Consider the following 27,406-nt stretch of genomic DNA (forward strand, 5'->3'; position numbering starts at 1 on the left):
ATAAATTTAACCCATGTTAACTATGGACTAGTAATAGTGAGTGACTTTTCATGCAAACGATCGAAAGCGATCACTAAGAAGTAAAGGTAAAAATAGATATATACACGTACGATACGAAACACAACGATCTTATACGACTTGATCTCGAATAACCATTGGTTGTAGTTAATCGTGTTAATTGAAAAAAACAATTGAACCGTTCACAATTTTGCCAAAATTAACTATATTTACTTCAATACTCGATAATAACACGATAAGATATCATAGGATCACCAATATAGTTTCATTCTTAGGACCACGATTTCAATCGTTACGCCAACCGTGATAGTTTTAGTCAATACAAATTGCCGCCTGTGAATACTTTGACTTTCGCATTGGTTCAGATTTATTCTGATTTCAGCTAGTGATTGTTAGAACCGAGCATTCTCGAGATAGGCCCGTGACCTTTTAAAACAATGTGCGCGGCCCATGCATAGGCCGGTGGGTAAGATTGCACTGCAGTACGCCATATTGTTGTTGTTGTTGTAAGATTACCCCGTTGACTTACCGAAGTACCCAAGCTGTAGATCTAGTAGTTCTGCCCTTGGTAGTTTAATGTTGGCGGCCTCTGGTAGTGTCTGATGCTGTCGCACAGAATGAACAATCTTCACAATCACAGAGATATATACGTACGCGATAAAAATATGCCTTTGTACATTATATCAAGTCGTCGGATATTAAAAAGTGTCCATCACCATAAAATGTAAAAGAAATCCGGTACACTGACTCAAGTAGAATACGGAACGACGGATTGGCACAATAAAATAGATATATACAAAGTGTTTTCGTCTGGTGTGCCGCTATTAAGTACAGTCAATAGTTAAAGACGATATTTGCTTAAAAGCATAGTACCGGTCGTAGCCAACGTAAATAATAATGGTAAAAGTTAAAAGTTCAAAGCAAGTACATTAAAATATAAGATCGCGAGTAGTGACAGATATGCGTTAGCATTTCCCTTAAAGTGATATCATGACCCGTTTGCTAGCTCACGGCACCAAAGAAGATGGACACTCCAGATGTACTCTCTGGGCAGCAACTCTATGGTTTCTATCTCGTTCTCGGAGGGAATGTGTCCATTGTTGACATTAGGATGTGTGCTGTCAAGGATCAGCTGTGTGAAGCTATCAGCGTTGTTCACTAGCTCCAGCGGTTCTTCTCTTCCGTGTAGACTCAAGCACTCAACGAGATGGGCTCTATATTTATCTCTCACGGCATTATACGCGGGCCACTTAGCTATAAAGTGCACTCTGCATTCAGGTTCTGTATTGCAAAGTGTGCAAGTTGGATTTACAGCGTATTGATTGAAGACTGCTCTGTTTGATTGTAAGGTGTAGGTTCCTGTCAACAGCTTTGTTTGGTTTCTGCTCTTAGGATGTCAATTCTGTTTGGCCTCACATAGGAGTACAGGTGGTGGGTTTTCCCAACCGAGATGGCATCTGAATTGATGTACCTTAAAGAGGGTTTTTCTTTGATTTCTTCCTGCCAGGTCGCAATGATATGCTGGTCCACCGCACAGTTTAGTTACGCTTTCCACACCTCTTTCATAGGAGGGCTCTCGAAGAGTTGGTACGCTGTCAGTAGGTTATAGGTATGGAGCAGTCTGCGGATACTGGAGAAGAAACTAAGATCTGTTGGCAATTTCATGGCCAGCTGTCTCTCTGCCACCTTGAATTCAACTGTCCCTGGTGTTTGGATTATGTGTATTACAGATTAAGTGTGTGTGTTTTTTGTGCAACTGAGCTCGAATAGGTAAAATACCTAATAGAGACAGGGCAGCAATGTTGGAAGTCCTGTCTGCTAGATGTTGCACTTGTTTTAAAGTTTTCAATTGGAATGCTTCTAATGGTTTGATATCGGCCTGGCTGTAGGGTAGGACCTACAGGGCGTATAACATTAGAGGTACTACGAAGGTGAACCAGAGGCGGGCTTTTACATATTGTTTCAGTCCATTCTTTCCATTGAAGCCTGCTCCCATGAGCGAGTAGGATGTACGTCTTCCTAGCTCTATTTTATCTTTCGTGTTCACTTTACCTTTGGTGTCTCGGTAAACTCCAAGATGAGTAGTGGACGTATCTAGTGGGATGCGAGTACCTTCAAGTATAAAGTCAGGACTTGGGTCGGGGCTTTTTGGGTAAACCCTGATGCAGCTGCTTTTTGACGAGTTGATGTCATACCTGTGTCTTCGACTGAATTTTTCAACTGTTTTGAGCATGAGGTTCATCTCCCAGTTGGAGTGGGACAGTAAAGCCAGGTCGTCCGCACATGTAGTATGCGGTATGTTAATGAGGTCAATGCTAGCTTCCCTAAATCGCACTACTAAACTGAGGAGTAGAGGGTTATTGAATCTCTTGTTATGTTCTGTGGAGAGGACTACCCCCTGGCGCACCCCTTGACATATGTTGAATTGCCCGGACAATAGGCCCTGCCACTTCACACATGAACTTGTTTGAGAAGATATTGCAAAGAAGTAACCATTCAGCTGGATCAATTCCATCTAAAATTAGGTTGCGCAATAGAATATTATAGTTAACAACGTCAAAGGCTTTCCGTGTGTCCAGTGTTATAAGGTTCAGCTGGGTTTTCCAGGATTTGGCTTCGAGTTTGCATTCCGACACTAGGAACGCTGATTTGATGAAGGAAGTGCCGCGCGTGAATCCCAATTGTAGGCGAGACTGGGTCTTCATGAAAACAGGCATGTGTCTAGCCTTGAGGATATGTTCCATAACCTTGAGCAGAATGGACGTTACAGTTATCCCTCTGCAGTTATCAGGGTTTTGCAGACTCCCCTTCTTGTGTACATGGGTGATTACACCTTTCTTCAGACTATCTGGGATCTGATTGTGCTTAAAGATTGTGTTGATTATCCTCACCAGCACAGGGTAGATTGCTGCTCCACCATACTTAAGGTGTTTGGCGGTTAGGCCCATGTAGTCGGCTGCCTTTTTGTTGTTCAGTTTTGCCACGGCACACTCTACTTCGGGGACATCCGTTTCTGCTATTGTTATACCACTTGTCTGGAAGACTATTTGTAGGTGGATCAGGTCTTCAGTTGCTTGTTTCAAACAAAAGTGGTCATATATGTGATCGTTTATTGGTGTTGCCAACGTCTCAAAGTGTTTTGCCCATCCATCAGAGACTTCCTCAGGGGCAGTTAGTTTTCTTCCTTCATACAGGATGCAATTGGTAAGATGCCTCTTTGTGGATCTCTGCTGGCGGACTAGTTTATAGAAGGTGGTGTCATAAGTAGCATTCATGATGTCTTCCAGGTCACTACACCTCTTCTTGGCATTGAATTTCCTTTGGGCTTTACGGTGGTTTCGCTTGGCTTTTTTCATCTCTACGGCTGTTGGGTGGCTGTCCCCTCGAGGTGCTCCGTCACACTTCCACACCCACAACGCATGCTTACTGATCCTTCCTGCAGCTTGGATGTCTGGTCCTGTAGCTTTAGGAGGCCTCTTCTTTTTCTTAGCTGTAGGATTGAATCTGTGTATGCTTGCGACTGTGGCTTGTGTGAGTGCTACCCTGAGTTGCTCAATGTCCCTCTCGGCGATGCATATTGCCTGGCAGCCTATAGGCTTGGTTAATTGCCAAAGGCTGGCTCTATAAATATCTTTGTTACACTCGCTCCAGTTCGGTTAAGGACATGTCATAAGGTCATTTATTAGCTCATCTATTTTTTGAAAAAAAATTATGAGCTATTGTCATCACCTTGGCGTCGGCGTCGGCGTCTGCGTCGGCGTCGGCGTCCGGTTAAGTTTTGCGTTTAGGTCCACTTTTCTCAGAAAGTATCAATGCTATTGCATTCAAACTTGGTACACTTACTTACTATCATGAGGGGACTGGGCAGGCAAAGTTAGATAACTCTGGCGTGCATTTTGACTGAATTATGTGCCCTTTTTATACTTAGAAAATTGAAAATTTTGGTAAAGTTTTGCGTTTAGGTCCACTTTTTTCAGAAAGTATCAATGCTATTGCATTCAAACTTGGTACACTTACTTACTATCATGAGGGGACTGGGCAGGCAAAGTTAGATAACTCTGGCGTGCAATTTGACAGAATTATGTGCCCTTTTTATACTTAGAAAATTGAAAATTTTGGTTAAGTTTTGTGTTAAGGTCCATTTTATTCCTTAAGTATCAAAGCTTTTGCTTTCATACTTGCAACACTTACTAACTACCGTAAGGGGACTGTGCAGGCAAAGTTATGTAACTCTGACTGGCATTTGGACGGAATTATGGGCCCTTTATACTTAGAAAATTGAAAGTTTGGTTAAGTTTTGTGTTTTGGTCCACTTTACCCCTAAAGTATCATAGATATTGCTTTCATACTTGGAACACTCGCAAACTATCATAAGGGTACAGTAAAAGGACAAGTTGCATAACTCTGGATGTCATTTTTACGGAATTATGGCCCTTTTTTGACTAAGTAACTTTAAATATATGGTTAAATTTTGTGTTTCGATCCACTTTACTTCTTAAGTATCAAGGCTATTGCTTTCAAACTTCAAATACTTTCATGCTATCATGAGGTTACTGTACCTGGCAAGTTGAATTTTACCTTGACCTTTGAATGACCTTGACTCTCAAGGTCAAATTATTAAATTTCTCTAAAATTGCCATAACTTCTTTATTTATGATTAGATTTGATTGATACTTTGACAAAACTACTCTTACCTGACATACCACAATAGACTCCACCCAAACCATCGCCCGTGCCCCCCCACCCCCCCCCCTATTTTTTTTTTTTTTTTTAAGTTCATCTCACAAATGACCACCACACCCTCACACTATACCCCCCCACCCCCCCCCTCCCCAATTTTTTTTTTAACGGTTAAAAAACAAAACTATTTATTTTGATTATTTTATGTTTGAAATACCGTCCAACCATCGCACCCAAGAATCCCCCCCACCCCCCCCCCCCCCCCTCCCCCCACCCAAATCCCCCCCTATTTTTTTTTAAGATCATCTCACAAATTACCACCACACCCTCACACTATACCCCCCCCCCCCCACCTCACCCCCCCCCCCCAATGTTTTTTTATGAAACGGTTAAAAAACACAAATATTTATTTTTATTATTTTATGTTTGAAATACCGTCCAACCATCGCACCCAAGAATCCCCCCCACCCCCACCCCACCCCCCCCACCCCACCCCCCCCCCACCCCACCCCCCCACCCCCCCCCCCCGATTTTTTTTCCTTTTTTTCGCATTTTTGGAAGAAAATGTAATAAATGTCCACACCCCCACACAATGCACCGCTCTTCACTCCACCCCTCCCTCCTTTGTGATTGAAAATGAGAGTCCCTTCACCTTTAAAAAGAAAATAGATGAGCGGTCTGCACCCGCAAGGCGGTGCTCTTGTTTTATCATAGAATGTGATCATTATTTCAGTTGATACAGGAGTGTGATCTGAAACATTGGAGAGGTGTTGTCCAGCAGTAACTACAGGGGAGGAGATCTCTCGTGCCAGCGTATTTTTTAAGATGAAGTCTATCTCAGCAGATTGCTCGCCGCTTGCATGAAAGAAGGTGGGCTCACCATCCTTGTCTGTGTGGAGGTTATGCTTTCTTACCAGATCTCTGAGAATAAGGTCTCTATCATTGGGAGGTTGCCTAGACAACGAGGAGTTGAAGTCTCCACAGATAAAGAGTGCATGGGTGTCTCTGTATTTCTCCAGCAGTTCCTCAATTTCTAATGTTAGTGATGTGTAGCCCAAAATATAATTTCCGGGTATGGAAAAATGTTTCCGGTGAAAAAGGCAACATTTACATATTAAATTAACACGTCGGATTGTGAATCAACAACCTCTTAAAGCACCCAATTTTCATTTAAAAATAAATATTTTAACATGCTCGTATAATGAACCGATATTTTTCGTAGAACAGGAGAAAGGTTTGTTGTTCCATAGTGTAAATATACTTCGGACAATTTTAATTCGGAATAATCGATCGGCACGCCCTTATGTTTTTAAATGAATCCGGGTCCGTTCGCCCTAATGTCTGTTCGCCCTAAATCTTGTTCGCCCTGGGTCCGTTCGCCCTACATTTTATTATTAAAGCAGGGAAGCAATAAATATAACGAAATTTGTTATCTTTTTAACATTTTAATATATATATGACAACTTAAGCTACAAACTTGCCTACATGTGTGAAAAATCAAGACGGCGCTCTTTAAGGTGTAAGCGTGTTTGTAACAAAGCAGTCAAAGGCCAGTAATTTTCTCTTATTGTTTATTTTATTAATTAATGAAAACTTTATGTTACACCTATACATTAATCAATACATATGTACATGAAACAAATACAGTGAACAGAACAACAATACAGAATATATAATATAATACAATGAACACATTATGCAACACATTTACATTAATCAAACCATACATATAAATCTTACAAATATGTACATGAAACAAATACAGTGTACAATGAACACAACACACTTTGTAACAGCTTAACACGTGTCTTATCTCTTTAACTCGTAAGCATCTCTATCTATCTATATATACTGCTAGTCGCCAACAATTAGCATTACAAGCAGGTAGCATGTTTGTAACAAAGGCCAGTAATTTTCACTAATTGCTTACTATATTAATTAATGAAAACTTAAGGTTCAAACTTGCTTATATGTGTGAACAATCAACTGTTCATACCCCAATATGCAAATGATAATATAGGGCGAACAAACCCAGGGCGAACGGACCCAGGGCGAACAGACCCAGGGCGAAAGTGTAACAAGGGCGAAGGGACCCGATACCTTTTAAAATAATTATTCTAAATTATTTAAGATAGCAGGCAGTATATGTAATGTGTTTAAACGTGCCTTTGTGGATATGCATTTATTTAAAACATAATTTAAGCAAGTCCTGAAGTAGTTCTTGAATGATTTGAGCTTTTATGAGTACATACCTCAGCGGGTCCATACAATCACCGAAAAGCACCGAATAGCACTCAATTTCTTCTTATATACATGAAAGTAACCTATGAGGGCGATTTATAATGGATTGAAAAGATGTATATATTTATTTAGTCAATAATGACTTCGTTAAATATTGATTTAAGTTTAAATATAATGCACTATAGTATTTTTGATTTGTTAAATATTGATTTAAGTTTAAATATAATGTACTATAGTATTTTTATTGGCCACCGAAAAGCACTCTCGCGCCAGCACAGAAACACCTTAAAGCACTCAATTATTCAATATATACATGGAAGTAAGCTATAAGAGCAATTTTGAAAAGATTGAAAAGATGTATATATTTATTCAGTAAATGATGACTTCGTAAGATATTGATTTAAGTTTAAATATAAAGCACAATAGTATTTTTATTCGCCACCGAAAAGCACTCCCACGTCTCTATATATATGCATGAGGTAGTTTGCCAACATAATGAATATGTTGCCCAGCTCTTGCCACGTGGAGGCCACCTTTAAGCCAAATTTTGAAAAAAAATAGGCCGAAAGAGTCCCAAATATTTAAGCCAGAAATTTATTTTTAAAAAATAGTCCGAAATAGTCCCAATTGTATACACAAAAAATTAAATATTTGCAGCTGTTTTTAATGAAATAAAACTGCACAGCTTGTCTGTCAAAAAAATGAGTGTCAATGATTATGTTTCCCTCAATTTCAAATCAGATTAAGATTATAGAAAGTAATGATACACAATGACATGTTGTTTTTTTTAAATCCAGGACATACACCGGCATTGGGCCACAATGTGTATATAAATATATGGTACATAATAAGTGGTACATAATATAAAAACATAGAATTAAAAATTGATAAACTATATATAAAACTATGTTACATATACATATGCAAAGAAGGTAGTAAAGTTATAAAGATACAAAGATAGATTAAAAATAAAATAAAAAAAGATACAAGTATGTTACATATACATATGCAAAGAATGTAGTAAAATTAGAATAAAAGATAGAAATATAGATTAAACAAATGAAAAAATATACACTGTAACTCCCGCGGATGACGGGGTCCAAGCCACACAACAGCGTTACAAACGGATAGCGTTATAAGTTTTGAGCTTATTTATTTAAGGGGGCTATACAAACAGGTATAGTATAGCCAATAATATAGGCCCTGTGTATTGCCATGCTTTGTTGTCATCCGCAAATACATGCATATAAACCGTATCGAACGATAGCAGTAAACAGTACATTCCGCTTTTCTAATGTGCTCATTTATCCGACAATCCAATTTTATTACAACATCAGTTATGAAAAAATAATCTTGAACATTTATGACGAGAAATATGTATTTGAATTCCATAAACAAATCCGTATGCCTGCAGCCTACACACTTTTTCAGAATAATAGTACAGTGCATTATGGGACACAGCTTTCATTGGACGAGCAAATTTAAATTAAGATTGAATGCAATACGATACATGTACAAAAAAATGTTTTATTGCATCATACGCAGCATGTAAAAAAGTGATTCCCCTGGACTTTCTGATGACGGGCAAAAATCTCTGTTAGTAATTACACTGCGTTAGCATGTAAATAAATCATCAGGATTATTTAATTTATTTTTCATATACGTACTGAAACATTAAACATACACAAATATCTTTTTATTTATCAATTATGTCTAGCATATAATAAACGATAACACACTTACACAGCCAAAGTTTATACAATGAAATACAATACATGATAAATACAAAACATAAACATGTAATCGTTTTGAATAACTGTAATTTGATAATTATTCCGCTTGCACTTACCTAATTGAAATTAGCACACCGGACTGCTCTGATAGGGAATACATGTAATAAACACTGACTCGCGAGTTTTCACACCTTTATTGACAATACACAACAAACTAAGACCAATTAGCTGTCGAGTGTCGTTTAACCTCTAATCAATTAAAATCAGTTAAACGGAAGGAAAAAGCAATGAAGCTGTGATCGCCGCGTTCTTTGAATGTTATTTAATTACATGAAGTTGAGAAAATATGGGATTCCCCCGCGTTATATTGGACACAGCGTTATAACAGACCGCACTTTATTGGAGTTACAGTATATGTTACATATACATATGCAATGAAGGTAGTAAAGTTAGAGTAAAAGACCTAAATATAGAATAAAAAATTAGAAAAAATATAAATACAACTATGTTACATATACATATGCAAAGAAGGTAGCTAAAATATTCTGTCATCGGCGAGGAACTGGTCAGATTTGTAGTTACTTTCATTTTCAATAAGTTCAAGAGTAGATAACAATCTCAACAAAATATGTTGCTCTTTACTACCATTCAAACTTTTTGAAATAGCTCTAAACAGACAGTTGCCGTCACCGATTGTTTTATAGGTTTGTAATGCCCTATCATTGCAGGATGAAATTTTTGCAGAATATTGATCGACATCGTATCCGCGTCTGAATACAGGAACATAACATTCGTCTGCTTGAATCCCACATTATACGCTTCTAATAGTTTCCTTTCGGACTTAGCAGTATTTCTCAATGCATTTTTCTTTTTTGACTGTTATGCCGCCCGAAGTCTGTAAAAAGAGGGTGTCCGGAAAAGAGTTGACTAAATTTCAACAACTAACATTAAATCAAGCGCGTAATCTTCTAAAAAACACGATATTTGCTTATTTCTGTTCTCATTTTAAACATGATTATATCAGGGGGTTTTTTTAGAAAAAGGGGAAGACGCTGGGTAAAAGGGGAAAATCGAGCGCGAAAGAGACATATTTGGGGAAAAAATAAAAACTGTTCATTTCAATGTCTATAACTCACCTACAGACTTCAGGTTTTTTTTTAGAAAAAGAGGCATGTCTCTGACCCTTTTGTTCTTAAACACATGAACAAGTATGATATTAAAGTCAAAGTCCTAAATAAAGTTGCAGGTGTAGATCTAATAATGGGAAATGTTTTCAACTGGGGCCGGAGAACGATGTCAATATTATGATTTCAATTTCATGATGAATGGGTTGACGATCTAGATCTGCTACAGTATTGGAAGGGAAAGTTGCGGCAGCTGCCGATTGTCTAGTTTCACTTTCACAATAATCCGACAGTATTAATCGATGTTGATTACATGTACCTCCGAATCCTGCTGGGTTTCAACGGTTTTTGATGATTCATTCTTAAAAAATGCGTCAACGCAATTAATATTTTCCGAGTCCGAACGTTTTATTTTGTTCGTGTATGAACGCCAATTGTGAGACTTTTTTTCTGTTTTAACGTTTATATCTTGGCTTTCACATAACCCGGATGAAAATTCGACTGGTTTCCGGTAATCAATTGACGAAACACCCTTCTCGCGCAAGACCGGAATCCAGTAAAATAGTCACATGATTAATACGATTAGTTGCCCGGTTTCCATGACGTAATTTAAGAGCTATATATAGAATAACTGGGATTCCCAGATTTGAGTCTCGGTCAGCTGCTGGAGCGTGCGCGTCGCGACCGAGGCGAGAGTCGCCCGCAGAAGATTCTCTCACCTGTACATATTTCCTTATAGAGGGGAACTTCTGCGGGTGGCTCTGCTAATCCAGCAGAGTCCGTCACCCTCGAGCCGGACGTCTTCTACACTGCTGGGATTGCTGTCTTCTCCAAGATGCAGCGGACTTGTCACCCGCTGTTTATCGTCGAGAGTTCGCCGGCCCGGACCTGCCAGAGGTCCCGTCTGAAGAGGGCCGGAGACGGCGGGACAGCAAGACCACCAGTGTGGGGGACATAGGGGACGGACCTGGGTCTTGCGCTTCTGCGCGGAGGGGAAACCCAAGAACATCGAGGGGGTGGCTTTAAAGAGGGACCCCGGGGCGGCGGTACCTAGTGCGCTCAACGCGCTGGGGAAACCGTCTCGGGGATGAAGACGACGGCTGATGACAACAAGTGGGCCATAAAGGCGGAGCTGTGTGCTGCAGCGGTGCTGCGTTCAGACATGAATTTGTCTTTTGAGATTGTCTAACTACCAGTGCACATTAAGGTCTCATTGGCCACCGTGCACTGGTCTATTTGGATCTAAATTATTTCTTTGGCGAATACCCGGGAAGCCGGGGTAAATTTGACCTACTTTGGCTCTAAATTAATCTTTCTCCCCTGAAAGGTCACAGGGGCAGGTCGGGCTACTATAACCTCGTGAAGAGGCCAGTAGGACCTGTAAATAAACTCTGAAATACACACACTCCCAGATTTGAGTGTTCGTCGGGAGAGAGAGAGAGAGCGAGATCGTTGTACATGGTACAAATTGGATAAGTGTCGACTTCCCAAAAGAAAAAAAAACATTTCTTTGAGGGTAAAATATTATATTTTGGTGAAAAATTATATTTTTGGAGGGGAAATGGTATTTTTAGGGGAAACATTCTGGTAGGGGAAGACGCCGAATATCGGCGTCACTTTCTTAGTAAAAAAAACCCTGATATAGACGAGGTAACGCGTGACGTCACACGCACCTGCAAAGTTAAGACTCCGCCCACTGGTTGGCAAAAAGAGGTGGAATTCATATAAGCGCATATAGAGAAGGTTGACATTATCATCGTTTTTCGGCGTAAGCTGCATAAGCCAGCTTTTCACCTTAGCCTGACCTTTGTAAGTGTCCAATAAAATTCCAATAAAATTTCCCGCGGCTAGGTACGAATGAATACACTTCATTTATTCCATTGGCTGATTTGAGTATACCACCAGAACATTGGAAACATATCCGCGTCTTTGTAACACTGTTTTACTGTATGAAACAATTTTATCTCGAATGAAAAAGCTTAATAGATAGAACAGTTTTACACTCAATTCTCGACATCAATACAGTTTGTGCGTACACCTTTTATTTTCAGAGTATTACAAGCGCAAGAGCGTTTATACTTAAAAGGCTATGTTCTCATATTTAGTACGTACTTCCTTATTCCTGTCAACATGTTAACATGTAAAAGTATAAAGAGCAATGGAAGCGAGGCCTCACTTTAAAGCATTGCATTTCAACCCGCGAGGTATATCGGGTCAATTCGCGGACATTCAGAGTTTATATACAGGTCATCACCGGAGTTGGCGGCCAGTAAAATAATCGTTATATAATAAAGACGCTATCCGTGAACTAGGTGACCTGGAATTTTCTTTAGACCAGAAATATGTTAAATGAAGATATTCAGCAAATATAATTATGGTATGTAAATAATAGATTCTTAATGTGTTTTCAACAATACAATGATAAATATTATTGTTGATAAATTTAACAATAATTATTCGTCCATATTGCCTAATGTACAAAAGTGATATTATGAGCATGTAACAGTTTATAGGTGTCTATCGCAACCGTTGATTATTTTTGATGTTTCTACTTCATATACACTTATATTAATTAATGCAGCATCATCATACTAAAACAATATACCAGAAAGAGAAAAATAATGCATTTGAATATCAACCGTACTTTCGTTTGACAACTGATCATGCGTTTACGAGTTGAACCTAAATTTAGTTTTAGTGCAGATTTGTTCATACGACACAAAGACACGAAATTGTTTTACGGATCATTTCAGCTTACAGGACTGGGTGGGTCACGTAAGAATATCGAATATAAAATATATTTTTATAAACAACTGGTAGCAAGGTGAGTTGCAGATAATTAATCAGTATCCACATTTTAACTAACTATTTTGACCTGTTAATTCTTTTCAGCTCAATTCAACAGTGCAAAATGCCCATAATATCACTTTAAGCATTAGCACGATGATAATTGATACTGTTAATAATCGAATCAAATAGCAATGCCCGACAAACCACTAAAACAGGTTTGTTCGAAGAACGCGCCTATAAATACGGATACTTCTCGTGTGGCCGGTTGACTCATATGTTTAAATTTCACTTCCATTCTTCTTTTGGTTTTCTGTTTTGTATCTATAGGTTTATGACCAGCAATATGTTATAATGTAAAATAAGCCGCGAAAACTCCCCGTAACATCCCGTACTGCGTGTGATGCAGCTAAGAACTGCACAGAAAAAGACATTCGCTATACTTGATCTCATTCATTAAACTATTTACGCCGTATATCTTTTTTTAAAGATATTTCTTGTTATTGATAATCATGAACAGCATCAAATATAATTTTACTATTTATGTCTGAATAAAACATGAGCATGCGTAGAAATTCATTTTTGGAACGATTATATTGTTGTTATTATTTGTTTTTACTAAAAACGAGCTCTGGAGTGGAACGTACACTATCTACGAGCTCGGTATGTGGTTACCACAAAAATCTCTACTAACCGCATTTTCACGTCCATTTTAGATACAAAATTTCATAAATGGAAATTCTTTTAGAATAAATTAAATTTAATGAAAGAACACAAATAAGGATGGAAACAAACAACAAATAGATCGCTTTTTGTTCGCAACATATAGTAACTGATTTTAATCTTAATATATCTGTTCAAACTTACCTTGTTACACAACAAATAAATTCATAAATCAATTGTTTTATTTAATTGTGCACACCAATTTCGACACTTGTTTCAGCATTTCTAACCTGTTGTTTAATTGCGGTATCCGGAGAAGCGCCCCCCCGGAGAACTGCCCCCCGGAGAACTGCCCCCTTATTTTAAAGGTGGCGGAGAGGTGCCCCCCATCAAATCGGTAGGGGCGGAGAACTGCCCCCCTGTCAGAATTTAGTAGGCGGATATCTGCCCCCCCATCAAATCTGTAGGGGCGGAGAACTGCCCCCCCCCCCGGTGTCATATTAGTTATTAGTTACGTAGTGAAAACAATACTTACGGGTAATTTTACGTTATCGCCGTACACATTTTATCCGGTAACAATTTAATTTCAGTACAAGTATATTACCATTTATCGAACTGAATAACACAAATTGTCTAGAGGCATGTGATAATACTGTTTAAGGCCCTTGGTGCGCATCTGCACCACTCACTATACATGAATGCCATGTAAAAGTCGTGTTTTAATAAGAGCGCGAAACATAGTCGAGATCCACACAGGAAATGCGTGCGTGTTAATACTGGCCAACTGTCGCAACTAAATATAGACGTGCAACTCAGTACTTATGGAGGAAAAGTTACATCGGAATTAATTTACATTATAAAGATAGTATTGACCCATGGAAAAAAACGTAAATTTACGAATAAAAAAGGAAATTAATAGGCAAAGCATTAATTAAGCTGACTTGAAGAAAAAAGTAGAGTGAAGTCGAATTTATAATCAATTTATTTATGTTGTTTAGTTAATTCATGTGTCATACAAAATAACATACATAAATACACACATAACACATATTACGGCAACAGTTTGCATTTTGAGCAGATCATGTCGACATGCCAACAAACATTAGCAGCTAATTAGGCAGGCAGAGAACTTGTTACCGTTAACGATAAGCACCGCGATCTTTTAATTGGTAGACCGGACCGACCTTTATTGTTAAGAACTTGTTAGCTTTGAATAAAGCCGCATACGGGTTTATTATATTGAACCGTCCAAATCCGTAATTGGCGAAAACAAACAAATAAATTATTGTTTTCAGCTTGCATAAGGATGGATTAAATTGCATGCTAATTGTTTGTTTTAATTACGGGGAAAATATCAAATAATTCAGCCGCGAAAACTTTTTATTAGCAAAAAGTGATTTGTTTTTCTTTGTTCACATAGACGAAAATCCCGTGATTATCAAGATGGCGACGTCCATGCCGAGGCAGGTATTTTTTTGCCGTTTTATAACTTTTATTACTTGTACAACTTTATATTACTTTTGAAATTTCACTCAATTTCCAGACATAATAGCAAGAAAGTTACTGGCGTTATTGTCATTATAATACTCGCTTTATATATCGCCGCGAAATTTCTTTAATTAGGGGGCACTTCTCCGGGTCATCAATTCTGACAGGGGGGGCAGTTCTCCGCCCCTTATTAATCAGCAGGGGGGCAGTTCTCCGCCCTATAAAAAAACAGTGAGGGGGCAGTTCTCCGCCCAGTGAAAAATCTTTGGGGGGCAGTTCTCCGGGGGGGCACTTCTCCTAGAGCCTTTAATTGCACCGTTGTTCGTCACAAGCATATTATCTCGTTATGATCGGAGACTGCCCAGCCAATTACACAGAAAACATGCCGGTGTCATAAACACAGGGACCTATACTTTAATTGGGTCCCTGCATAGACCACATGTGGCAGACTTTATGATACCTCCATGTCATCTCTTGACATATTGAGCAGTCATATTGAGCAAGCCAAATATTAAAGCCAAAATACGTAACATTTGCTTTAATAAATAATTTAACATATTAAAAAAGAAGATATTTGTCCGAAACGGATTAACAGGAACATGTGTATTTATATGTTAGCCAGTTTAATCATAATAATACAGTGCTTTATAACTTTAAATTTAAAATATTGTTCAATATTACTGCTACACAATTGATGTATTTACCGCGGGTACCGGCAAATGTAAACTCGTCAATTTAGTGTAAAGATTATACGTTCTTGCATTGCACGTAACACCATCATGAAACCAAGCAATCACAATGGATAAACAATTTTTGCGTAAAATAAATTAAATTAATATATATATCTATCATAAAATGCTAGATTGTTAAATGTATCACTCCTTAGTACTTGTTAAGAGATTTCAATATACATGCAAAGACAGTTCAATTTGCACAAGATGCAGGTTTTATTTTCATTTGTATATTACAATTTATTAATATTGTAATTCAATGGAAACGAAACGAAAATTCATTCTATGGAAAAGAAAATTACCACAACATTTAACGATTGTTAATGTATTCCGTTTTTTATGGCTTTGTTTTATAATTGATTAAATGCGCCTCTTATAATACACTTTCGGTCGCTGATGAGCAATAACAATATCCACACCGTTTATAGTTATAATCAAATTAATATATGTATTATAAGTTTTGAAATATCATTTTTTAAAGTCTTACTTTAAAAAAGAATACGGCTAATTTATTGTTTTGTTGTGTGGTATTGTCAGTATTTAGTCTTCCGACCACGTTTACTCTGATGCTAATAACTAATTTGTATTTTTATAAAGAGGAAATTATATATATGATGATACATTTATTAGTACTAAATATGATATATTTGCACTATTGTTTAAGAGTTGTAATGTTTATTTCGGATTTTGTATCGTTTAATTGACTAAACAAAAGCCCTTTATACATGTTTTACGTGACTGTAACCAGTGTTTTTGCCAACCAGTCAGTGCGCATGCGCGGAAAATCCCGAATGTAAACAATAACAATTAACTCGTCTATTGATATTACTTGTGTTACTAACGCTTGATTTGTCATTGTTGGCTTGGGTACTACCTACATGTACCCCAGGTACTGAAAATATATTTAATCGTACCCGGTCGATATCGATATCGATTATCTTAAAGGGGCCTTTTCACAGATTTTGGCAGTTTTTAACTTATTCATTAAATGCTTTATATCGATAAATGTAAACATTGGATCGTAAAAGCTCCAGTTAAAAATCAAGAATAAAATTAAAAAAAGGAAAAGAACATTGCCCGGACCAGGTTTCGAACCAGTGACCCCTGGAGTCCTGCCAGAGTCGTGAAGTAAAAACGCCTTAGCCTACTGAGCTATTCCGCCGAGTACATATACATGAAGTATTTTATACCTTATATAAGCAATCTTCGTAGTTTCACAAAATTTAACGACAAAAACAGAACTCTCCAAATTATTCAATCGTTTCGCGTTGCAACGCTTTATAATTTTTAGGTTTTAAAATCGTCAAAAGATGCATATAATGGCTATATTAGACCATGGTAAATGTTCAGTATTACTGTTTCCTCACAAATATCATAACTAAAACGAAAATTTGCGAATCTGAAACAACTTTTTTCAATTTTGTCAATTTACCAAAGCGTGAAAAGATCCCTTTAAACAAAGTTCTCTTAAAAAAACTGCATCAACATGCTTTTTGAGTATGGGTTTTGGATAATATAGAGGCCATTTTACTGAAAATATATATAAATTTATAAATGTGAATATAATTAATTAAAAAAATTCAACAATTAAATTAAAGGTTAAAGTCTGATTGTTTAAAAAAAAAGCTATTTTATGAATATATCAAGCACGTACACTTAACAAAAAAATACGATATTTCTTTATTTAATGTAGAATTTTGCAAAAGTAAAACGCTTTATACATAACAAGGTTTCTTTCTGGTCCAGTAAAAAAACAAAACAAACAATGTATAACATATAATATTTGTACATAATTTTTAAAAAGAACTTTAATGATACACGTGATGTTTTAAAATTATGTTAAGTGCGCGTGCCATTTAACTTTGAGTTAAGCGAGAGTTGCAAATTAAATTACACATAATTAAAAACTGATACTTTTCTGTCAGCTTGATTTATAAATCATATTTCATCGTGACAATATTTCATTGTTTCATTAAATTGTTTTTAAAATTTAAATGATTGAAATTATGTCAGAAAACCAGCTTTTCGCATTAAATGACCTTCAACATAACGCCAGCAAACCCGAATGAATACACGTCTGACATTTATTCCAATCAGGTAAATAACAAATACAATAATAAGACAGGGGAAATTTACACTGTGTATTAGCAACCTGCTGTGGTTGCCACTATCTTATCAGCTCAATACACAGGAACATGGCTACTGTACTGGAAAAATTGGATATACATTTATTACTGACACTACCCATTATAAAAGTCGGCAGACAACATAAGTTCAAAGAAGGAACCACAATTAAATAAGATCCATTTTCGACTGATACTAGTTGTATTGCAAGTAGTCAGATATTAATTCTAGCTTGCATTAGTTCAAATTATTTTGTTAATTAAGTTCACATTAATCTGTTCTTTAAATAGAGATAGCCAACTTAAAGACGGCACTAATAACGAGTAAAACTGTGAGTGCCTTTGAACATTGAGTTAAGCAAGAGGTGCGAATTAAATTGCACATAATTAAAAATTTATACTATTGTGTAAGCTTGAATTGTTCTAAAATCATAAACTCAATAGTGTCAATATAAAATGCGAGTGCCATTGCCCGTTGAGTGAATACTGCATAAGCGGGCATTAATACCTTATAATAAACAAAAGGTAGTATAAATATGCATGAAATATAACCATTTATAACTAATTAAATCCGTTTGCACACAATAGAAACGCAATGTTTCATATATATATATATATATATATATATATATATATATATATATATATATATATATATATATATATATATATATATATATATATATATATATAAAGAGAAATTGAGTGCTTTCCAGTCTTCACATGAAGTGCATTTCGGTTGGTATATTGCCGATATATATCCAATTTTAGGCATTAATACCTCATAATAAACAAAAGGTAGTATACACATAGAATCATATAACCATTTATATCTAATTAAACCCGTTTATACATACTAGAAACGATTTATTGCATATATATATTTAGTGAAATTGAGTGCTTTTCAGTGCTTTTCGGTGGTTGTATGGACCGTACCTCAGCTGAAAGTCCTTCCTCATAATTTTTAATGCAAAATCCATGTAACAAAATATGTCAAATTTAATATTTATGTGTATAAAGTCTTGATCAATCAATCTAATACATCTTATGAAACACAATACCTCTTACCAGTACTTTTCACATGAAATTTGTTCCTCGAGGCTGTATGAAGGTATTTTGTGCGTTATGACTCTTCAAGAAAAAAAAACGGCTATGAAAACATTTATAACGTTTTTCAATTGTTTTAGCCCTTTCATTTATAGATACCCATTATCCTGACACAACCAATTCTCCGATACATTGGTATGAATCCACCTCTGTTAAGTACTGTATACTTAGTTTTTTTGCTTTTCATACCCAATTATCCCATATATTCCATTTTTAAAAGCAAATTCTAGCAAATACTCAGAATAAAAGTGCTCAAGAATTTCTCAACAAGTATCAAATGAATTTTGGCATCAAAATTCAAACATATTTTGTTTGGAACCAAATTTTAGAAACTAAGCCAAATCCTTCGCTAAGCTTTCGGGACCGCCTGTTGCAAGTATAGGGCTATAAAAAATGTATATCAGCACTTTTCACAGGCCATTGAATGGTCCCTATCAGAAGTTATTAACCAGTTAAAGTGCTGCCTGGATTCCAGGCGGCGACTCTACATGAAAAAAGCCTTTAGGGGTTGCAACTCCCAGTGACCCGGAGGGTCAATAGCTGGGAGTTGGATTATTTGCAACTACTCTATCTCAGCACTTAATGACATTTTTCCAGATTAACCTCCCTGAACTTCAACTGAGCAGCAGTCTCTATATGACATGGAGTTTGCAGAGTTTATCAAGACTCCAATGGTGGATGGAGTGACACTTCGCAAGCCTTTCTGTAAGCCAGTGGAGGGCACACTGTGCATAACTGGTCACCATTTGATCCTTTCATCTTGGAAAACTAATAGGGAAGAATTATGGGTAATATACCTTGTTGCTATTTAAGTAAATTGTATTTTTGTAACAAAAACTAACTTATTTTGAATGTGGCTAACATCATAATAGTCTGTGAACTTTGCAATTGATTATTATCCCCACGCTTTTTGAAAAAAAGGTGGGGATATTGTGGTTATCTCCGCCGTCCGTCCGTCCGTCCGTCCGTCCGTCTGTCTGTCTGTCTGTCTGTCTGTCCGTCCGTCCTGGCCACTATCTCCTCCTACACTAAAAGCACTAGAACATTGAAACTTACACACATGGTAGCTATGAGCATATGTGCGACCCTGCACTATTTGGAATTTTGATCTGACCCCTGGGTCAAAAGTTATAGCGGTTGGGGTGGGGCCGCGTCAGAAATTATCACTCATTTTTTTAGGTTATTTTACATTTACTTCTTTATTTCTACACCGATTCACTTCAAATTGATACTGGACCTCTCTTATGACAATACGGTCAATCTCAACCATGCATGGCCCCATTCCCAACCCTGGGGCGCCCCGCCCACATAGGCCACACCCACCAAAAATTTCCATTTACTATAATTTTTTCATTTCTACACGGATTCACTTCAAATTGATACTGAACTTTTGTTATGACATTAGGGTCAATCTCAACTATGCATGGCCCCAATCCCAACCCTGGGGCGCCCGCCCACATAGGCCACACCCACCAAAAAATTCCATTTACTATAATTTTTTCATTTCTACACGGATTCACTTCAAATTGATACTGAACTTCTCTTATGACATTAGGGTCAATCTCAACTATGCATGGCCCCATAACCAACCCTGGGGGCCCGCCCACATAGACCACACCCACCCAAAATTGCCTTTACTATAATTTCTTCATTTCTACACCGATTCACTTCAAATTGATATTGAACTTCTCTTATGACAATACAGTCAATCTCAACTATGCATGGCCCCATTACCAACCCTGGGGCGCCCTGTCCACATAGACCACACCCACCCAAAATTGCCTTTTACTATAATTTCTTCATTTCTACACCGATTCACTTCAAATTGATACTGAACCTCTCTTATGACAATACGGTCAATCTCAACTATGCATGGCCCCATTACCAACCCTGGGGCCCCGCCCACATAGACCACACCCACCCAAAATTGCCTTTTACTATAATTTCTTCTTTTCTACACCGATTCACTTCAAATTGATACTGAACTTCTCTTATGACAATACGGTCAATCTCAACTATGCATGGCACAATTACCAACCCTGGGGCGCCCTGCCCACATATGTCACACCCACCCAAAATTGCCTTTTACTATAACTTCTTCATTTCTACACCAATTCACTTCTAATTGATGATGAACTTCTCTTATGACAATACGGTCAATCTCAGCTATGCATGGCCCCATTACCAACCCTGGGGCACACCTAGGTCAAACATTCGGCGTGGGGATACGCGTCGGCCTCTGCCGCGCCATTTCTAGTTGAATATGACTTGCCGTTGTTGTTGATATTGTTTACCATGACTGTACTTTTTTGTTTGTTGTGTATTTGTTTTTTCAAGAACTATTGCTATTTACTATTATAAATGTGTCTTCAGGCTTTTACTCAGGCTGTTCTTGGGCTGCTGTACCACTGTTTGTACGCTGCTTTAATCTCGAATTATCTTATTTTGAGAAAGCGGGACAGCATTCCAAAATTGTGGCATATAGAAGCGATTTTCGTCCTTCTTCTTTAAGTGCAAAAATGGCACTTTCCCAATTGTGAAAAAACTACACATATCCCAATATCTTTCCAAAAAATTCCCAATTGAAGGTTTATTATCCCCCGCCATAGGCGGAGGGATATTGTTTTGGCGTTGTCTGTCCTTCCGTCCGTCTTTCCGTCTGTCTGTCCAGAGCCATAGCTTGGAAGTGCTTTGGCTGATTTCATTGAAACTTGGTATGAGTATATATATATATATATATGGATAAAAGGATGATGAACGTCTGATGGCATTGTATACCATCTGATAATAACAGAGTTATGGCCCTTTGTATCTTAAAAAATTGCTTTTTTTAGTGTCAAATATAACACTTTTGTGTCCAGAAGCATATTGGCGGGGATATCATTTCAACAAATTTGCTTTTTCTTTTTTTTTTTTAATAAAATGCAACAGTAAGATTGTTTGGCTATGCAGCTGTATGGCTTGAACCTAAGTAAATATAATATTTATAACTTTCCAACACTTAGTTATCAATTTAAAGTATTTGTGAGCAAAATATCAAATACACCAAATGAAGACTTCACAACAAGAATTTTCCCTATTTCAGGGATTTTTGCGCAAATTTTATCCCAACTGTGCTGGTACAGGTACTTTTCGCAATTGGGCAAAGCAGTCACTGTAAAGCATATAAAATCCTGATTTTCTCTGCAAGGGCATTGTCATTGTATAATCCTGATTCTCTCTGCAAGTACATTGTCATTTTATAATCCTGATTCTCTCTGCAAGGACATTGTCATTGTATAATCCTGATTCTCTCTGCAAGGACATTGTCATTGTATATTCCTGATACTCTCTGCAAGGACATTGTCATTGTATATTCCTGATACTCTCTGCAAGGGCATTGTCATTGTATATTCCTGATACTCTCTGCAAGGGCGTTGTCATTGTATAATCCTGATACTCTCTGCAAGGGTGTTGTCATTGTATATTCCTGATACTCTCTGCAAGGGCATTGTCATTGTAGTATCCTAATACTCTCTGCAAGGGCATTGTCATTGTATAATCCTGATACTCTCTGCAAGGACATTGTCATTGTATAATCCTGATACTCTCTGCAAGGGTGTTGTCATTGTATAATCCTGATACTCTCTGCTAGGGTGTTGTCATTGTATAATCCTGATACTCTCTGCAAGGACATTGTCATTGTATATTCCTGATACCCTCTGCAAGGGCATTGTCATTGTATAATCCTGATTCTCTCTGCAAGGACATTGTCATTGTATAATCCTGATACTCTCTGCAAGGGTGTTGTCATTGTATATTCCTGATTCTCTCTGCAAGGACATTGTCATTGTATAATCCTGATACTCTCTGCAAGGGCATTGTCATTGTATATTCCTGATAGTCTCTGCAAGGGCATTGTCATTGTATAATCCTGATACTCTCTGCAAGGACATTGTCATTGTATATTCCTGATACTCTCTGCAAGGGCATTGTCATTGTATATTCCTGATACTCTCTGCAAGGGCATTGTCATTGTATAATCCTGATACTCTCTGCAAGGGCATTGTCATTGTATAATCCTGATACTCTCTGCAAGGGTGTTGTCATTGTATAATCCTGATACTCTCTGCAAGGACATTGTCATTGTATATACCTGATACTCTCTGCAAGGGTGTTGTCATTGTATAATCCTGATACTCTCTGCAAGGGTGTTGTCATTGTATAATCCTGATACTCTCTGCAAGGGTGTTGTCATTGTAGTATCCTAATTCTCTCTGCAAGGGTGTTGTCATTGTATAATCCTGATTCTCTCTGCAAGGGCATTGTCATTGTATAATCCTAATACTCTCTGCAAGGGTGTTGTCATTGTATAATTCTGATACTCTCTGCAAGGGCATTGTCATTGTATATTCCTGATTCTCTCTGCAAGGGCATTGTCATTGTATAATCCTGATACTCTCTGCAAGGGTGTTGTCATTGTATAATCCTGATACTCTCTGCAAGGGTGTTGTCATTGTAGTATCCTAATTCTCTCTGCAAGGGTGTTGTCATTGTATAATCCTGATTCTCTCTGCAAGGGCATTGTCATTGTATAATCCTGATTCTCTCTGCAAGGACATTGTCATTGTATAATCCTGATACTCTCTGCAAGGACATTGTCATTGTATATTCCTGATTCTCTCTGCAAGGGCATTGTCATTGTATAATCCTGATACTCTCTGCAAGGACATTGTCATTGTATAATCCTGATACTCTCTGCAAGGGCATTGTCATTGTATAATCCTGATACTCTCTGCAAGGGCATTGTCATTGTATAATCCTGATAGTATCTGCAAGGACATTGTCAATGTATATTCCTGATACTCTCTGCAAGGGTGTTGTCATTGTATAATCCTGATACTCTCTGCAAGGGTGTTGTCATTGTATAATCCTGATACTCTCTGCAAGGGTGTTGTCATTGTATAATTCTGATACTCTCTGCAAGGGCATTGTCATTGTATAATCCTGATACTCTCTGCAAGGGCATTGTCATAGTATAATCCTGATACTCTCTGCAAGGGCATTGTCATTGTATATTCCTGATACTCTCTGCAAGGGTGTTGTCATTGTATAATCCTGATACTCTCTGCAAGGGTGTTGTCATTGTATAATCCTGATACTCTCTGCAAGGACATTGTCATTGTATATACCTGATACTCTCTGCAAGGGTGTTGTCATTGTATAATCCTGATACTCTCTGCAAGGGTGTTGTCATTGTAGTATCCTAATACTCCCTGCAAGGGCATTGTCATTGTATAATCCTGATACTCTCTGCAAGGACATTGTCATTGTATATTCCTGATTTTCTCTGCAAGGACATTGTCATTGTATATACCTGATACTCTCTGCAAGGGCATTGCCATTGTATAATCCTGATACTCTCTGCAAGGGCATTGTCATTGTATAATCCTGATACTCTCTGCAAGGGCATTGTCATTGTATATTCCTGATACTCTCTGCAAGGGTGTTGTCATTGTATAATCCTGATACTCTCTGCAAGGGCATTATCATTGTATATTCCTGATACTCTTTGCAAGGGCATTGTCATTGTATAATCCTGATACTCTCTGCAAGGACATTGTCATTGTATATTCCTGATACCCTCTGCAAGGGCATTGTCATTGTATAATCCTGATACTCTCTGCAAGGACATTGTCATTGTATAATCCTGATACTCTCTGCAAGGGTGTTGTCATTGTATAATCCTGATACTCTCTGCAAGGACATTGTCATTGTATATTCCTGATACTCTCTGCAAGGACATTGTCATTGTATAATCCTGATACCCTCTGCAAGGGCATTGTCATTGTATAATCCTGATACTCTCTGCAAGGGCATTGTCATTTTATTTCAAGCTGCTGCACTCAAATGTAGACAGTGTGGAGAAGAGGTTAGACAACACTCAAGGCGTTGTCATGATACGCTGTAAAGATCTCACGCGTCTCGCCCTCGTCATTTCCTCTGCGACTGAATGCCTCAATGTGGCTTTGTCTATTGAGCAGCTGTTAAACATTGGTAAACATGTCCTTGCTGCTGTGAATATTAAAATGAATTATAAAGTGGATAACCTGAATTAGGGAGACATTCTAAGATTTTTGTGTGTAGTACTATTTGTTTGAAGAAGATATAAAATTACAAAGTCGCATTTGCATAAAGTAAATATAAATCATTTTTTCTCACAAAAACTTCACTATGCTGTACAGAGTAGTGGTTCCATATATATTTAAGAATTTTTTTCTTTCAGTTATCACAAATTCTTGATTCCAGATTGAATAAAACATTGCAAAAGTTATATTTCTAATATTAACAAACTTTTAGTTTCCTGTACGGATCATACCCCATGACTTTATTTCATCATTACACATTGCATTTTGAGTGGATCCCACAAATTTTAATTCGTCCCATGAGTGGCATTTTTTTATTTAATTACGATATCATATCCCTTAAATTTGCTGATTGAAGATGATATTGCAATTTGCTGATTGAAGATGATATTGCACTTAAGTACCTATTTTTCTACCGTCCCACAATTGACATTCTTTTACAGATTTCATAACACTTAAGAAGCTGCTTTTCTACTGCCCCACTTTTGACATTCTGTTTCAGATAACAGTACATTGAAGTACCCGTTTTTCTACCGCCCCACATTTGACATTCTGTTACAGATAACATTACATTAAAGTACCCATTTTTCTACTGCCCCACATTTGACATTTTGTTACAGATTTCATAACACTTAAGAAGCTGTTTTTCTACCCCCCGCCCCACATTTGACATTCTGTTACAGATGACATTACATTAAAGTACCCGTTTTTCTACCGCCCCACATTTGACAGTCTGTTAACTTACAAATGACATTACACTTAAGTACCCATTTTTCTACCACCCCACATTTGACATTCTGTTACAGATGACATTACACTAAAGTACCCGTTTTTCTACCGCCCTACATTTGACATTCTGTTACAGATGACATTACACTAAAGTACCCGTTTTTCTACCACCCCACATTTGACATTCTGGAGGACAGCTGGCAGGCATTCCAGCAGGGTGCCGAGATGAGCAGATACAAGGCATGCATGGAGGACTGGAGAATTTCCACTGCAAACAAGGATTACAAGGTTTGATATAAATTTTGTTTAACCCTTTGCATGCTGGGAAATTTGTTGTCTGCTAAAATGTTGTCTGCAGAATTTCTAAAATTAGCATTTTCTTCGATTTTTTTTCAAAGAATACTATCAAAATTGCAAATAGTTTGGATCCTGATGAGACGCCACGTTCTGTGGCGTCTCATCTGGATACAAACTGTTGGTAAAGGCCTTCAAAACTAGGTTGCAGCAATGAAAGGATTAAAACTGTGATCCAAACACATTAATTCACTTTTGTAAACTTTTGCAATCTGAAAATTACCAAAAATGTTCACTGTTTTAGTGTGATTTGACAACAAGTTATTTAATGTAAACAGGGATAACAAAGTTTGTAACAGGCAATAACCTGTTATTGTCTTTATAATCTTTATGTGGTTTACAAAGAAATGTACGTGATAAAAAAGATAAAGTCACTGATTCAAACATTGAAGTAACTGACAGTCAAAGTAAACAAATATTTTCACTATTTTATTGTGAAATGGCATGTTTTTACATTTGAACTGTAATCTTTCGGAAAATTATCCAGGTCAGTTCCTATTAATGATTATTTGAAAAAGCATATAATGAAAATTCATTTTTTTTATATAGCTTATAAACTTGTTATCACGTTTAATCATAGAAAATAAATATTTTCAGCAGCTATTGTGAAAGTTTAAATTTCTAGGAACACATAAATTTAGTTTGATAATCCACGGAAACCAACAAATACGTGTGGCCACTGCATCATTATTTAAACCAACAAATACGTGTGGCCACTGCATCATTATTTAAACCAACAAATACGTGTTGCCACTGCATCATTTTTTAAACCAACAAATACATGTGGCCACTGCATCATTATTTAAACCAACAAATACATGTGGCCACTGCATCATTATTTAAACCAACAAATACTTGTGGCCACTGCATCATTATTTAAATCTTAGCCTTGTTATTCATGGCTTTAGTTATACTCCCTTAAAAACTATTTGGTTGCATTAAAGTCCCCATTGGATTGGTCTGTTAGTTGCTCTTTTAGCTTGTATTCATGGCTTTAGTTATACTCCCTTAAAAAACTATTTGGTTGCATTAAAGTACCTATTGGATTGGTCTGTTAGTTAGTTGCTCTTTTATCTTGTCTTTCAAAGCTCTAACTACTTGATGACTATAATGCCTGATAATGTAAGACAATCAGAAAAATAAAGCAGTAAACTATGATTGGTATGTATGTGATTTTTACTCAAAAATGTTCTTCATTTTGATATATTGTAGATCAATTTCCATCATGCAGTGCTCCAGATAGGATTTAAAAAGGGCAGGGTGGCTTTTTTGCCAAAAGGGCACTTTCGACGCGTAGAATTTTGTCAAAAGGGCACTTTTGAGTGCGCGGGCTTTTCTGGAATGCTTCCACATGTATTTTAATTTATATGTTATTAATAATTGTTAGAATATATTATTCCCATTATTATTAAACCATTAAAATATAATGTCTACAACGAGAAATAAATTAGTTACTTGTAATGAAATAAGAGATTTATCAATTATCATATGTAAAACATATGG

General features: G+C 37.1%; 1 protein-coding gene across 1 annotated transcript in view; it reads left to right on the forward strand.

The window, feature by feature from the left end:
- Window positions 1-5,781: 5,781 nt before the first annotated feature.
- Window positions 5,782-27,406, forward strand: part of LOC127848448 (myotubularin-related protein 9-like) — a 43,312-nt gene continuing 21,687 nt past the window's right edge. Inside the window, 4 exon segments of the mRNA XM_052380917.1 lie at window positions 5,782-5,932; window positions 19,293-19,483; window positions 24,572-24,731; window positions 25,686-25,837. Of these exon segments, the coding sequence (XP_052236877.1) occupies window positions 19,337-19,483; window positions 24,572-24,731; window positions 25,686-25,837 (459 nt within the window). The 5' untranslated portion in view covers window positions 5,782-5,932; window positions 19,293-19,336.

This window comes from Dreissena polymorpha, chromosome 10 (assembly GCF_020536995.1).
Source record: "Dreissena polymorpha isolate Duluth1 chromosome 10, UMN_Dpol_1.0, whole genome shotgun sequence".
In the NCBI taxonomy this organism is placed as follows: domain Eukaryota; kingdom Metazoa; phylum Mollusca; class Bivalvia; order Myida; family Dreissenidae; genus Dreissena; species Dreissena polymorpha.